This window comes from Ooceraea biroi, chromosome 6, assembly GCF_003672135.1.
Source record: "Ooceraea biroi isolate clonal line C1 chromosome 6, Obir_v5.4, whole genome shotgun sequence".
NCBI lineage: Eukaryota > Metazoa > Arthropoda > Insecta > Hymenoptera > Formicidae > Ooceraea > Ooceraea biroi.
Genome location: NC_039511.1, coordinates 14,598,465 through 14,614,327, shown reverse-complemented (window position 1 = coordinate 14,614,327; position 15,863 = coordinate 14,598,465). Strand labels below are relative to the sequence as shown.

Genomic DNA, 15,863 nt, shown 5'->3' with positions numbered 1-15,863 from the left:
CGATATAGTTATGTTCTGATCTCACTATTAGATAATTCTAATAATGATCATGAATTATTAGAGTCTTATGGAAAAGTAAGAGTTGTGCTACATAAACCGCTCGACAAGATGAAATGATAAATGTAACAGTTAATTTGAACTATTTAAAGAGTAACTATTTAGTGCATACTATTGTCATCACAATATTTAGTGCACACACGAGAACAGAGATATCTTCCGGTAATATACATGTAAAGTCTGACTTAACGTATTATTTACTACTGTCGCCGGTCTGACCTTATTCAAGCAACTACTACTCTCGCAACACGTCCACTGCAACACGATGCTTTTCTATTCCAAAAGAAAAAGAAAAAACGCACTGATTAAGATTGATCGACTGCATGCTATGCGCTAGATACATACAGCAAATGTTCTCAATGTATAAAGGAACGGAAAAATATCTAATATGTAGAATTATCGCACAAAACGTTTCATTATTCTCAATTTATCTTTCAACGTAGCTTCCTTAAATTTTGCCAGTATTCATAAGTCTAGGTATAGATCGACGTTTAGCGCTAAATGTAGCCATTTGAGTCTCAAGATGAGATAATATATGTTCTCTTCATGAGACCAGTAATGCTAGAAATAGACATTATATACTGCACGTGCGGTCAGAATATGATTGTCTACACGTATGTGATTTCATATTCAGCCTAGAAGCCACATTATAATGTTATTGACCTGTTTTAATGTTTTCTATTGGCTCGTTTCATAGCAATGGAACGCAGATTTACTAATAACTGGCGTTTCTACGCAAAGCTGAAGGAAGACTACATTCTTTCGCTGTTTTCTTTCTCTGTACACAGCGATGTTTCCTTTCATCGCGAATCTACGTTCTATAATTTCTTGACATTTAGCGGATTGACGCGGTTAGATATGGCTGATCGTTTCACACCGAATAATATGTATATATTTAAATATATATATATATATATTTGTATAAAAATAATTTAAGTGTAGAACCAATTGTATATTATAAAAATTTATATAAAAGAAACTGTTTCTTTTAGGTTGTGTCAAAATCGTTTGCTTATAACGGTCCATTTACCAGCTAATTGAGACTGCAAAGTAAGAAGGCAATATACGAAGTAACAAGGTAATACTATCACAAGTGTAAGAATGCATGTGCATGTTTGCTGTAATAAAAAATGTTGGAGATCGGCAACCTTGTGCATCCGACATACAAACGGAGAATAACTGAAGTACACTGCATCAATCTTCAGAGAGTCGTTAGCGTGTCGCAAACGCCAACACGTCATTTCTCGCAACCTTTCAACTCTGTTTACACGTATAATTACAATAATTTGCATGATCCTGGAGAATTATCTGTTTTACAAGATTTCGCTATTTCGCGTTAGGAATATTTTATATACTATATAATTTTTTGTGACAGTTTTACTGTATCGTTTTAACGCGCTATAAACCATAAAAACCCATAAAACCATAAAAAACAAAAGATTATATTATAATTATAGGTAATGAATGAAAAAATATCTAGTACAGGAGATTGTACCGGAAATCAAGACCTTTCGCTTGCTCTTATTACTGAACGAGTCCGACTTTATGCACAAATATTCTTTCGCTCATACCTACACACCTACACACATACTTCTCTATACACAACGCGCCTACAAATTTAAGATTGAAGAACAAAACACGTGTGCAAGACATAAAATAAAGATATAAAATGTTTTTGACAATTACTTAGATTTATATTAAATTATATTACAAATGTGTTGAGCAACTCGTATCTTTTTGCATAACATTTTCCTACTATAGATTATAGCATCACGATGCTTCTCGGGTACGTTTATGAACAATATAGACTCACGTGGGATAATAAAAGCCACTCGTGCAATTTTAAGACAATACATTCACAGGATAAAGATCATAAACTTATTTCTAATTTTTCAGGCAATTTCATGGTCGGTTATCGCTCTGATGTTCTAGATTTATTTATCTGGGACCATATGGACACCGTGTTTAGGATATTAAACATTGAGCAACGATTGCATTTAATGCGTGACCATGCGTGTCTAGCGATTTCCATGCGCACGCATGGCCACTTATTACATTCCCGGATAACAAGCCGTGGCAGCAATAAGCAAGTTCACTGCATTCAACTTTTACTTCTCCCGCAAGTACACCCGACTTCAAGGCTAAACATCGAGGAAAATCGCTAGTTCACAAAAAACGAGCGCAAAAGACCAATTATGCGTGACACGTTTTTCTTTGATGTCTGAATTGCACGATTATTTGTCCGACGAACGACGCAATTATTGGACAATCAACAATCGATTGGTTTCATCGACGATGATGAGAAGAAGCTCATGTCGAGACCAAAAGACATTATTTTTCGTGCATTCTTGAAATGTGGCTCTTGCGCGTTGGGCAATAAGTGGAAAAGTAGAGTTAATGGTAATAAAAAATGTAAATTTGGGCCGTGTCTTGCGGTTGCTGGATGTGAAAGTGGTCCATCATCTGCAGGCAGGGCCGTCTGCATCGGTATGTCGTCATCAATGGCGAGATTTCCATTCATGAGCGCGCGATTCGCAAAAGCATTTCAATTATCGTGTAACCGATAATACCCTCTGCACATGCAACGGTTGATTTACCCCTGTTGAGAGTTGCGTTGGCTTTGTTAACAAGTCGGTGAAGATAGATCGGTTCACTATCGGAACGATTACGACAGCTGCCAGTCATGTGGCGTCACGTAACAGGTAGTATAGCAAATGAAGCGGTTTTTTATACTCTAATCTGCAGCATATCGGGGCTTTCCTAAATTCGACTCGAATACTCTCCACCAGTAAATTCATAGTGTGAACTGGCTTGATGCTAAAACTAGCTTTACTCGGAACTGTTACCGACCATTTTACAGACTATTAAAGATATTGCGTGCGAGGAGATTCTAAAATTAATTTGTCTATTTCATCAGTTAGTTTGTCAATGATATTATCGTTATTCTTCATCAGAAACCGTCAAGCCTTTTAGTTGCCACTTGTTGCTCGATGCATGAGAGCTATATTCCAAAACATACGAAAAATAATGTTTTCAATATCTGCTGTGCGAGCTTTATCCAAGGAACGTGAGTTTCTCGCCGTTGAAACCAATTACTTTGTTGATAGTTCATTATCCAATAATTGCGACGTTCGTTGCAGAGAAGACAAATAATCGTGCAAAGTTGTTTTAATATTTTCTGATTTATCGCTTATCGCTAATAATAATGTAAATAATTGAAAGTGAAAAACAACATATTTATCACCAAATTGCATATACAGGGTGTCCCGGGTTTTAACCGACAAACTGCGGGAGCATATTCTACTAGTGGAAATAAGAAAAAATTCTTATATCGAGTTTGCTTAGAAATGCTTTATTACAAAGTTATAAACCAATATTGAAAAGAAATATCAGATAAGTAACAACGGAACATAGTGTAGAATTTGGAAGGTCGAAGATCTTTATGTCATGTGTATTCACGTGTATTCATGTTCACTATGTTGAAACGATTCAGTATGATTGTTACTTTCACAACAGTAGCCGTTAGATTTCAATCGTCGTGTCAACTAGCAATTACTATCAGAATGCCAAAAGTGTTTTCAAATGAGGAATACACTGATATTCATTTCGTGTACGGATTCTGTCACGGAAATGCACGAGCTGCCGTACGAGAGTGTCAACGTAGATTTCCTAACAGGAGAGTACCAGATAGTTCTGTGTTTAGTAATACCCATTTGCAATTACGTAATTTGGGTTCATTTCGACCTATGAATGAATATGATGATGTTCGTTCAGCTCTAAGACACCGACGACGCTCGGAAAGAATCTTAAATCTTCGCCAAAACAGCTGGACACAGTTAGGCGGTTGTCCATCGCACTATGCTAGACAAGTTAGAAACTGGTTAGACGAACATTGTGCTCATAGCTGGATTGGTCGAGGAGGACCGGTTTTCTGGCCTCCAAGATCGCCCGATTTAACGCCTCTTGATTTTTATTTATGGGGAACTTTAAAAAATAAAGTTCACAGTACAGAAGTAATCTCGCTTGAAGGTTTAAAGCAACGAATTACTAATTCAGTTACCGAGATGCAACAAAATTTTCAGGAATGTCGTACTGTAACAAATTCTGTACTACGTCGATGTCTAGCTTGTATCGATGTGCAAGGACAACGTTTTGAAATCATTGCGTAGATAATTTTTATTTTTGTGAAAAAATCCGTTGTTACTTATCTCATATTTCTTTTCAATATTGGTTTATAACTTTGCAATAAAGCATTTCTAAGCAAACTCGATATAAGAATTTTTTCTTATTTCCACTAGTAGAATATGCTCCCGCAGTTTGTCGGTTAAAACCCGGGACACCCTGTATATCCATCCATATATTTCAATAAATTAATTAATTATAAATGTAAAATAAATGTAAATTAATTAAAAACCAGAGAGTTATATCGATATGTATATCCAAAAAGTAAAACTGGTATTGCAAAATGATTTATTAAGATATTCGATCGAATATCTCTCTGCCACAAGATTGCTGCAGTTGTATCCTGATTATCAGCTAAATAAAGCTAATTTACACGTGAAAAAGAAAAATGAGTCAAGAATAGTATTTGTCGCAGATTAACACCTGCCGCAGATGCATTTGATGTATGTTAATGCATATTAATGCATTTCCTTATCATAAATATTTCCTAAAGTTATTTTTATCTAACTCGTCTAGGAAAGCAACGCAATGTAACAGAGATTAAAAGTCTGCCTTTGCTAAATGCAATCTCTTGCGATCGCGCGGCGATTGTAAAATGCACGAGTGGAATTCTCGGGTTGGGAATCGGGTGGAGTTAATGGCGTAGATCGTCTTAAATTGAATAGTCAGGTTTGGCCTTTCTGAAAGAGGAGAAAGTCAGGTTACATAGCTGGACTCTGTCCGACGCAAGGTGGATTGTGATAATGCGACGTATAAACTTGGCCGGGAATCACCATATAGAGGGAGAAATAATCATGACAGTCTTCGACCTCTGTGATCACCGAGTTTATCGAATGTAAAAAGATATATATCGGTTTTTGTTTGTTTGTTACCTAAAGAATCGCAAATGAAAAGTCCGCGAGTAAACATTTTCTTTAGCTAATAAATATTTTCAGGAACTGGGAAGAATATATTTTAGGAAGTTTTTTAGGAATCACAAAGCCTTCTCCTTAAGAAAATCTCGTCTACAATGTGCTTTCGTCACTTGCTAAGCTTTAATGATAGATTTTTGTGGCAAAATCGGACTAAAAAGAATATTCTTTTAAACGAAAATGTCAGAAGAACTGTAATTTAAATTTCCATTTTTCAAAAAAATTCCATATTTTTTAAGCTTATTATCATATTATTAAATCTCGTTTTTACGAGGCATAATTTTGCACCATTTTTCTCTAGTTTCTTGCCATCATACTTTATGTTTACAACAAGCATAAATCTAGTGTCTATTTTGATTCCTTTATTTCATTCTTCTAGCGTTTATTATTCTTATCCGTTTATGGTTCCGGTACGGCTTGTGTATCATAGAACCCCCATTGCGAACATGCTGGACACGTTCTCGTAAAGTATCTCGTAAAGGTGCAAGGCTGAAGTTCAGACTGCGTGACGAACGACACGGACTCTGACATAAGAATTAGCTGACGACGCGAAATTTCAACCCGGAACGAAGGACGCTTTCACCTTCTCTTTATAATTAGTAGATATTCCTCCGAAGCTGCAAAATTTGCATCAATGTGACACTCGGACGAAAATGCATTATGTAATTAAGAAGAATGTTCATATCATCAAGTCAGTTGCAAAATAAAATGATAATTATGACGATAGTAGGTGCTTTCTAATAATTCCTCTTTCCTCTTCAATTCCTCTTCCAAAATTACGTTCTCACTACGCGATCCCTTAACACATGACACGTCACGCGAAGGATTTACGCTCCTCTCGAGGAGCAACTGTTGGACAGCACATGGAATCCATGTTGCTGAATCTTCCAAGTTACTAAAAATGATTAAAGAAATAAGGACGAAGAAGAAGGCAGAAGCTACGCCAACGCATTACGCTGCGGCTTCACCGTTCTCAAAGAACGATATCGAATGTCAAGACACACGGTGGAGTGGGAGAATACACTTTCTCCATGAGCGTTGGTCGACCCACATTTTGAAATCGCTCACCATGTTCATCGATGCTGATGTCCGCTCCGATGAACGGTGCAGCATACTCTAATGCATAGATCCGATCGCAGGAATCAAGGTCGCTCTCACGACTTCGCGTTAGGATCCCTTGGATTCCTCCGGATCCTTGAGTAGAAAATAATGAAGAAAGCAACCGGACTTATGGCGAATATGTCAGTGAAACGCATGATGACTGAAGAATTTCTCACTTCAATTATCTAACGTTCTTCGTAGCGTTTAGGCACGGCATGGTCAACCATAAGCGGTATCAGCTACCAAGAGAAAGAGCGAGTGCGCCGTACATGGTGCATGGTAAAAGCTGCCGGCACGCAATAGTGCGTACAATGTACCCCCTCGCTCATTAATATATATCAGAGTTTCTATTTGTTCTCGAACACGTCATTGAACTCGCACGGCGATTTACAAAAGCGTTAATGCACACACACGCAGAGCACTAGCTCCAAAATCCTAGGAAAACTAATACGGCGGATATTTGCTTAGAATATTTGGCATATTTCCCAATTTCATGGGAAACAAGGATCACGTCACTCGAGTGACATATGATACGGTACAGCTCGTCTGAACGGTACCATTGTGCTTCGGACACATTACATCCATGCTAATTCGATTATGCAAATGTCGTGATCGTCGTCGAATTGCCTGTTACATCGACTATTCTCGGGACTTAGTAAGTGTAAATCTATCCCAGCATGGCATTTCACATCTTTAATACCTTCTTACACACAATGTGGCTTATCGTATTCATCTAATATTATAAGATATTAATTTGCGAAGGCTATCATCAGCGTCACGACACGTTCATGTTGTGCAGCCGGATGGCTAGATAATCAAGGTCACTAGGCATTCCTTAACAACTTTCGACAGACGCTTTGCCGTGGTGAACAATCGTCATCCACTTTTCCCTCTCGCAATAGACTCGTCGCTAAGTAGCACGTACTCGCCGAATGAATGCACGCGAACATTTCGAACGCGGAAGAGCGAATTGATTCATTAGCCTGTCAATTACTCGCGTGGCTATTCCCAAGGCTGTTGTGGGAAAAATTTGAAAGCGAAGATCTCGTAATCAGTACCATAATCATTATTCCAGGATTATTTCTGTCGCGAACGCGTCTCAGGATCAGAGTAACAATCACTGCACGCACACACGACGCGCTTATCGCAATATGGGCAATTAAGATCTCAGGCTGTGTCTGTGTCATATTGCAGCATCTCGTAGAAAAACCGCTGTGAGAGCTTTGAATATCCTTGACCCAATCTTTTATAACGTGATCCCATGCCGCTCGGAAAGGTCTTTGACCAGATATACGATTTAAGGTTTATAATAGCAATTATTAAATTGTACATCAACAGCGCGATATTGTAATGGCAATATGTTTATACAAGCGGCAAGTTGCCAAACAGGTCTGTGAGGAAAGTGCCTTGTAGATCGAAGAGGAGATAAAATAAACAACAAATGTTTCAGAGGAATCTGATGAGAGTTTCGAAGATCTTTCTCCTCCTGGTTCCTTCTCGCGTGAAATTGGCCACGCGCGCAGCTTGGAGATTTTATTAACATTTCTCCGCAATGAGACGTTTTATCTCACTCTCGATCTTGAAGCGCTCGCCATGTTCACACAAGCAGAAACAACACGGTCTTTTAGGAATAGTCTTCCCTTGTGCGATATATCATATCGATGAAAAGAACAAAACGCACGTATATACACACGTACGCGCATACATACGTGCAAAGATAGATTTTATAATAGTTCAGTGTTATTTCTGTCTGGTTTTTTAGAAAATTATTCATAATGTATCTTGACAAGCAGATTTAAGATTTTTCGTTATTCCTATGTTCGTGCTTGAAATAATGGCGCAATTTATATCATCTGTAAGTCGTTATCGTGCAACAGATTACAGTGCATTTTATGTAACAAGTTAAACTGTTTTGTAATCTAAATTATTTACTGTTATGTTTTTATATACCTGTTATAAAATTTAATGAAATTAATACTTTTACTGACACAGTGCTCACCGCTTTGATTCTCGTACTAAATTTAAACATGTTTTATACTTCTTGGTACTGTTTGTTAAAAAATATATTTTCGGTTAGAGAAAATGATGCTGGATATTTTAAGGCGGAGTTCAACAAATCATACAATAAACCTCCGTTTGCTTTTGCAAACTGGAATCAGAATCCGCGCGAGACGAAGAAGGTATCCAAGTTGTCCAACAGTTAAAAGCAAGTACGTGGCACGTAATCGCTCAACTTTTACCGCGACTCGCATTTGGGTATCGAGGGCACCTGCATGCCGTTCGCGTCTTGGAGAAACTGGCCGTTTCATCGAAGGAAGAATCGATACCATGTGTCCTGCACAATTATACGTTTCCCACGGTACAGATGTTGGTTATACTCGTTACCAGTCTTTATTATATTTTATTGTTTTCCCAAGTATCGGACTTAAAAGTGCCAATATTGAACAATTTCGCAAAGTAGAGAAATTTAATTTATAATCTCGCTATTTTTTTGTAATTAAAGAAAACTGAAAATGTATCACGGAAATTTCATGACTTCATGATTTCATGAAAAATGTAACGAAAGTTAAAAACGTTGTCGCAACTTTTTCATGAGATATTTGCTAATTGATTTTTTTACAAGATTACTTTCATTGAAATCGACAGCCTGCAACAAGAGATACAGATAGTGGAGTCAACGACCCGTAATATCGCACTCTTCAAGAATCGCTGTCGATCCACCTTTGCATGACACTGTAAAGCCTTGGAAATCGTGACGCGATTTGACTGCAGGATGAGGTAGCATCAATGATCGTTATGTGCATTGCGACGTCTCCTCCAGTGTCCTCGGACCGACTTAACAGGCGGTTCGCGCAATGTTCGTTCTCACAAATTTACATTTTATAAATGCGGAAACGCTGCGTGAGTCAAGGGCAAGGTGGATAGATCTTGAACACTTTTTTCTTTTCTTTTTAGTGAAAGTGCGCGAGTCCGATTTCGCTTTAAATTGCTTTAAATTGTAGAATTCCGACTAACTCTGGAATTCCATTCACGATACTGTCGTATTGCGTGATTGCATTGGTGGATTTGAAAATGTCTATAAATAACTTTAAATTGAATTAATTCGCAAATCTTAAATCTATTATTTTTAATATATGATTAAAGATGACTTTCTTTTTCAATGAGCTTTTTAACTATCGACTTTTATATAGGTATAGAGTTGTATTCTGTAAATTTTGCTTTTATTTGTTTAATAATTGCTGTTTTAAACGTATATTACATTATTAAATTATTAAATAGTTTATAATTTTCCCATGAATAAATGTATAATATGGCATTCGTATGGTATATGATAATTGATAGCGAGAAAGCGGATATTGTCGATATGAAAGTGAGCTATAGACACAAAATCCGGAACTAACGAATTAAATTACTATGTACAGCGGTATACTTCTTCGTAAAGAAGATCGTTTCTCTGAGGTAATAATAAGCTCGAGAAACATTTTTATAAGCAAATATTATTGCCAAGAGAAACTGGTTGTCATATAAAAAGATTTATAAATAATAATATAAAAACTAATGCACGATATCGCTTCAGCTGCAGAATGTTTAAAAATCCAAATGAATTTGAAATTCTATCTCATTATCGATTACGTATCACCAGTTATATAAACCAAAAAACTAAATGTTTGATAATCATTGACTGAAAGATAATCGTGAAAACATGTCATAGACGTTTTGAATGAGGTAGGTCCTTTAAATGAACACTCTCAATGTTTCAATCGGTTATGAATAGCATTTAAATTAGCTGAAATGATGAATTGATTTAAATCACCAACGTACTCGATCATTAATAGAAATGGATATTAATTATTCAAATAACTTAATATATTATAAGGGCTGGAAAACTTTAAGGACTAAAGAAAAAGCTTTTTTATGTGTGCCACAAATATTAAGTAAGTAATTAAGAAATAATATTTTTGCTAATAGAATAATTATTTAATTTATAAAATATAAATTTCTTTTGTTTGTAAGTTAATATTTCTTATATTATATTATGCAATACGTTTATCTGTGTACAAATTTATAATATTTTTATGTAACACGCACGTATTAAAGATTCTCTACACAGGATTCTAAAGAATTCTCATAGAATAATTCTGAATAATGATCATTATATCTTAACATGAAATCTCAGCTATTAAAATGCTACTCTTATCTCAATAGCTTTGTAGAATACGGTACTGTACCGCTTGCGAATTCAGGGTGTTTATTCATGCATCAAGCGTATCAATTGACGCACTTGAAAGTACAGGTGAATCACTCATACTCGGTATCATTTATACTTTTATGTCTGAGATAGACACTTCCGAATCAAATATATCACACATACAGATATTCGTACATCGTAACTGCTAATTAAAAGCTTCAAAATCTCTTTTCTAATATTAGCAACAAAATGCTGGCTTGTATTAACATAACATTAAAGTTATAAATCTAGTTTCTGGCTAGTTTCCTTCTGGCTTATAAAGTATATAATTCAAATAATCCTTTAAATAATATTATTATATAAAATAGTATATAATATAAACTATGTATATGTAAAAAATATTTTGAGCACGAGAAAGATTGTATCGTCCAAAAAGGAAATATTCTATAAATATATAAATGAAATAAAATAATTTTATCAAACCGTTATTTCTCTTTTAGAGTTTCAGGTTTGGAACTTTCTACTAAACAGATTTTTCAAAATACTGTTAATGATACTGTTAATGATGATTAAATCATAATAATTTCGCGGTATTATGCTTTTTTATACGAAATTTTTAACCATAAACCAAGTCTTCTTTTATGCTATCTCAAGATCATATCTTCCAATTTCCGTTATTACCCGTTCCATTATCAATTCTAATAACATAATAATGTATACGGATAATTACATCCTGAACGCGAAGACACCTTTACTCTCACATTTTCGCAATAAGGCACAATTATTAGGCGTACATTGTTTCTTCAAGAGAATACTTTAATAGGCCGACGGCTGTTATTGTTTCCGCACAGTTTTGGAAAACATTTTTAAAAAATAACAAATTCTAATTAATATACATATATTCTAATTGCACTTAAATATGATTAGAAAATGACATGAAATGACATCTGTTATATATGTGTCTACATTATATTACTATCTTATAAAATTATATATAACTTTTTTTTTATCCATTATTTTTTTATATTTCCATCATACTCCGTCTAATTTATTATATATCCCCGAATGCGAATATTTTTAACTTCAAACATCATTTATTTGACGGCAAAGTACAGTTATATAAATTCTTAAAAACAAAGATTTTATCTTGCATTCTCTTTGATTTACTTCTTCATTATTGACATAGTTCTGATGATAAGTTTTTACTGAAGTTTTAATAATTTAATTAATTAATTTCCACATGTTATTAATTTAAAGTTTATATTAAGTTTGAGTGTTATAATATTTTACAGAGGCCCTATGTTCCTGAGGAATTCAAGGAACACATATACGTATTGTCTTTTACACATATAATTTAGGTATAAATTAGAGATAAACATTGTAATTTCTTATTTTATAACTGTTTTGACATAAATTTGGCTATAAATACACGTACTAAATTAATTTTATTACTTATTCTGACCACACGTGTATTTCTTTAATTAACATGTGTATTTTTGTATTATTAGTATAATTCACCGCAGTGATGTATGATGTGGATATCTTGCCGAATAAAAGACACAAAATAAAACAAACAAAATTTCATGGTCCGCATCCTGAATTCTCATTCTTTGTAATATCCTGTTACAACACCTGCGAACAATTTTATATGTCCTTCCTTTAAGTGAGCATCTCCCTGACACGAATACTAACAACTGTAATATCTACATAAATAAGATAAATCTCAGACTTGAATCAACCACACCGAAATTAAATGATTAGAGATATATGGGACAAACAGGAAAAAAGTGTACATTTCGTATGCGTTATTTGTTTTGATTTTTGCATACCGAGAATCTTTCGTGTGTCGTACAAGAGATATGTAAACCGAGACTAAACAATGCTGTAATCTTAAAAAACAGTAGTTATCTTCATGCAGCATGTACATACGAGTAATATATTAACATACGCAAGATTGGGTCGCAATCAAGACGTATCTTATTGGGTGACGACTATCGACTATTTTCATTTGATACATTTGCGACCTGCGAATGACTGTCATTGAATAATGAAGATTTATAAATCTCACGAAGCGAGAATATTCATGAAGATCAGATATTAGAATATGTTATGTCGAATATATTTCGGCTGTTCAAGCTGACAGTCTTTCATATAAATTATAAAAGAAGGTGTAATGTGTATGTATGTAGGTGAATAATAATCACCATAATGTTTATCTTAATTATACTTTTATCTGCGAAATTGACCATCATATTTCATAAGAAGAGGCGCAGTTGTTCTATGCTAATTCTTTAAGTACGCCTCATAATAATTCGCTGCATTAACAAGAATTGCATTGTGAAAATATTCATGCATTCCTGCACGTGCGTAGGTGCGTCAATTAGGAGTATTACACCCTCTCTAGAAGTAAATCATATTCGAATAATGTTTGCAAAAGTAAGAGCCGTAGGAAATATCATTACAATGTCTACTTTTTACTGGCAAATTTAATTATTACATCAAGAAAACTTAATGTATAGTCCAGAAAGTTCGGGACCAAATTTATATAGCGTGTTAACAGAGTCGCGTAAATGTGAGAAAAGTTCATGTAAACTTATGTCGTAAAATGTATCATAAAGAGTTAAGTGTTCAAAGAATTGCCATCAAAATTGTTCTTCTAACTTACTAGACGGAACCGCTTACCCAGAATCATTTGATCTTGTCATGTCTTATTTTATTGTCGTTACTGTTGCTTAAAATGTTAATAATCAAAGTGCTAATCTTTTTGTTTTCCTACATTTAATAAATCTTCCAGGATCTCTATCTTTTTCTTATAATCTTCATTTCCCATCTTTGTTCTTCTATTTAGTTTTGTCAATAAATGCCATCGATAAATATCATCTAAACGACGTTTAGCAAGAAAGACTTTTAAAGACTTTTTAACGAAATAAATAAAGTGCTAAGAATATATAAGATACTTATAATACGTGATAATAAAATAATATATAAGATCTTGTAACCCAATAAGATTTTATACGTATTTTCAACAATGTGCACATACATAAACAAAAAGCTCTTTTCATGTACAGACGACAGAAGATTTCGACTTTTGCGGTTTTCACTATCGATCGAAAAGTATCGCTTCCACGAGAGAAGTAAAAGTCATGGAATCTCGCGGTAAAAACAGGTGTGGAGACGCGCTATAACTGGCCAAGCCGAGAAAGTCAAGATCGCGGATGCCGCGGTGCCAGTGAGCTCCAAGAGGTATCTCTCGCAAAGCCTGTTAGCCTACTTACACTAGTACGGTTCGAAATTCATCGTGCAACCGGTTGTCTTGTTCGTTCACTCAATATTTACGTTGTCTTATTGATAAATTATTGCGAAAAAAATGGACGGATGAACGAAACGATCCTGCGATTACCGATGCAGCAGTTTAGCTTGATCTTACATAATACGTCATTTATAATAGTCGTCTACGAATTGGCGATTCTATCGATCATCGAGGTTTCAAAACCTCGCTTCTTCTATAACGCTTTCGATTCGAGAAAGTTGCGATTTCGCTTTCGTATATCGCAGAGGACGAAAATTGTAACTCTAATATTTTAAGAATGTACCGTGTGTGTGTGTGCGTGTGTGATCTGCAAAAAATTATATAAAATATATATAATAATCTCATAAATTATAACGACGAACGTAAAAAATAATATTTTTTCCAGAAAAGTTTTTAACATACCAGTTATTTTGCGGTTTTCTTTTTCTCATGTAATTACACAAATTCAAACATTACTTTAGTGAAATTTTTAATAAATTTCTTGTATTAACTACTCATTATATAATCCATATGCTCATGTATATCTAAACAAATATAATTTTTTAATGTAATTTTTTAATGTAGACGTGTAAATCAAATGTGCATGTTTTTTATCTTTAATAACAAATTATTCAGTGATTTCAACTTGCTTCGAATTTGGCACAACAATTTTCTACCCGTGACAAGCAACGTACACAAATAGGTTAGTGCATTCAAACACGCGCATGCGTGCAGCGGGCAACGCGCTTCGCTTCTAAAGTCAGTGTAGTCACTAAAAACGTGTAAGAATTTCGCCTACTATTCCACTAAGCCTCTCGTTACAATACAAAATATAGAAATGTATACGAATTATTACGATTATAAATACTTCGCTCAGTTTACGTCTTATAATATTCGTCAGAAAAATGTTACTCATTTGACGCTGCAAAACGTCATTATCTAGCAGACGATAGCGGCGTCTGCTGGAACCAGCTGACAAGTATCAGAGTAGAAACGTATTTATTCATCATTCCGTTATGCGTGCATAATTTAATGTAGACACCGAATTCTTTGATCCCTTCAGGCACTACGTTTCGCGAGATAAATTTGCATAACCTGTATATAAGTGCCGAAAATGGTAATCTTTCGAAATTAGCAATCGATCCACGTGTTATGTAATTTTTATTCCGATAAGCGTTTAATGAGAAATTCTTTAGGAATGCTCACTGCAAGCCTGTCGTTCCCACGATCGGCCGGATTCTGCGCTCCTGTCGATGCTTTAATCTCGCGAGACGACCGAGCTAGGCGACGAGACGTCACGACAATCGTCACCGCTGGGCGCAGGTTATGTTGACGGAGCCTCGAAACGGGACCCGGGAATTGCGAAAACTGAATGAAACCGCGCGTCTTTTCGATTTTATCGGGCTCGACGAATCGTTAGGTACCAGAGCGACGCGCTCTCGGGGGTGGCGCCAACGAGCTTGGTCAAAACGGCGCCCGAATTTCCCGGAAAAACGTACCTGGCATCGTTGCAGGAGCGTGCCGCTCGTCCGGGAGATCACCGGCCGCGATTTCACACATGTCGTTGTCGAAACTTTCCTCCGTAATTGGGTGAAATGTCCGAACTGGCACAGTTTCTCCACATGAGCACAAAGCCTACCCGACCCTATACATGCCATAGCGACGACTATAGTGAGCGGACTTACTACTGTCCAAGTAGTCCGAGTCTCTTTCGACTGCCCGCTCGATCCCACCAACACTTCGAAAAACCACGTCTCTCCCCACGCCCGACACCTTTTCCATCCCACCCGATATTTATCTCTAACCACGAATGAAAGCTAGCGCGCGACCTTTAGATAAGCGTCTGCATACCTTTTACGCATCGCCGTAGGCGCATGCGCGCGCCGGGACGTTTCCAATGTCCGCCATAAAAGCATAAAAAGAATGAAACAACAAGATGCGCCTCTGCCGGCACTCGTCATCCGTTCGGTTACATTAAAGTTGTGAATATTCGTAAATTATTAAATGATTAATTAAATTATAATTATTTATTTAACTATACATTTATATATAAATAAATAATAATAGTTAAAAAATATAATGATAAGATTATATAAAATCTGATACTATAATATATAATTAATTATTATATACG

General features: G+C 35.5%; 1 protein-coding gene across 2 annotated transcripts in view; it reads right to left on the bottom strand.

Moving 5' to 3' along the window:
- The window catches only part of LOC105285886 (decaprenyl-diphosphate synthase subunit 1), a 29,031-nt gene extending 13,644 nt beyond the window's left edge, over positions 1-15,387 (bottom strand). Inside the window, exon 1 of one of the 2 annotated variants that reach the window (XM_011350415.3) lies at positions 15,229-15,387. In XM_011350415.3, the coding sequence (XP_011348717.1) occupies positions 15,229-15,387 (159 nt within the window). The other variant, XM_026970209.1, reaches the window with a different exon arrangement.
- Positions 15,388-15,863: the final 476 nt, after the last annotated feature.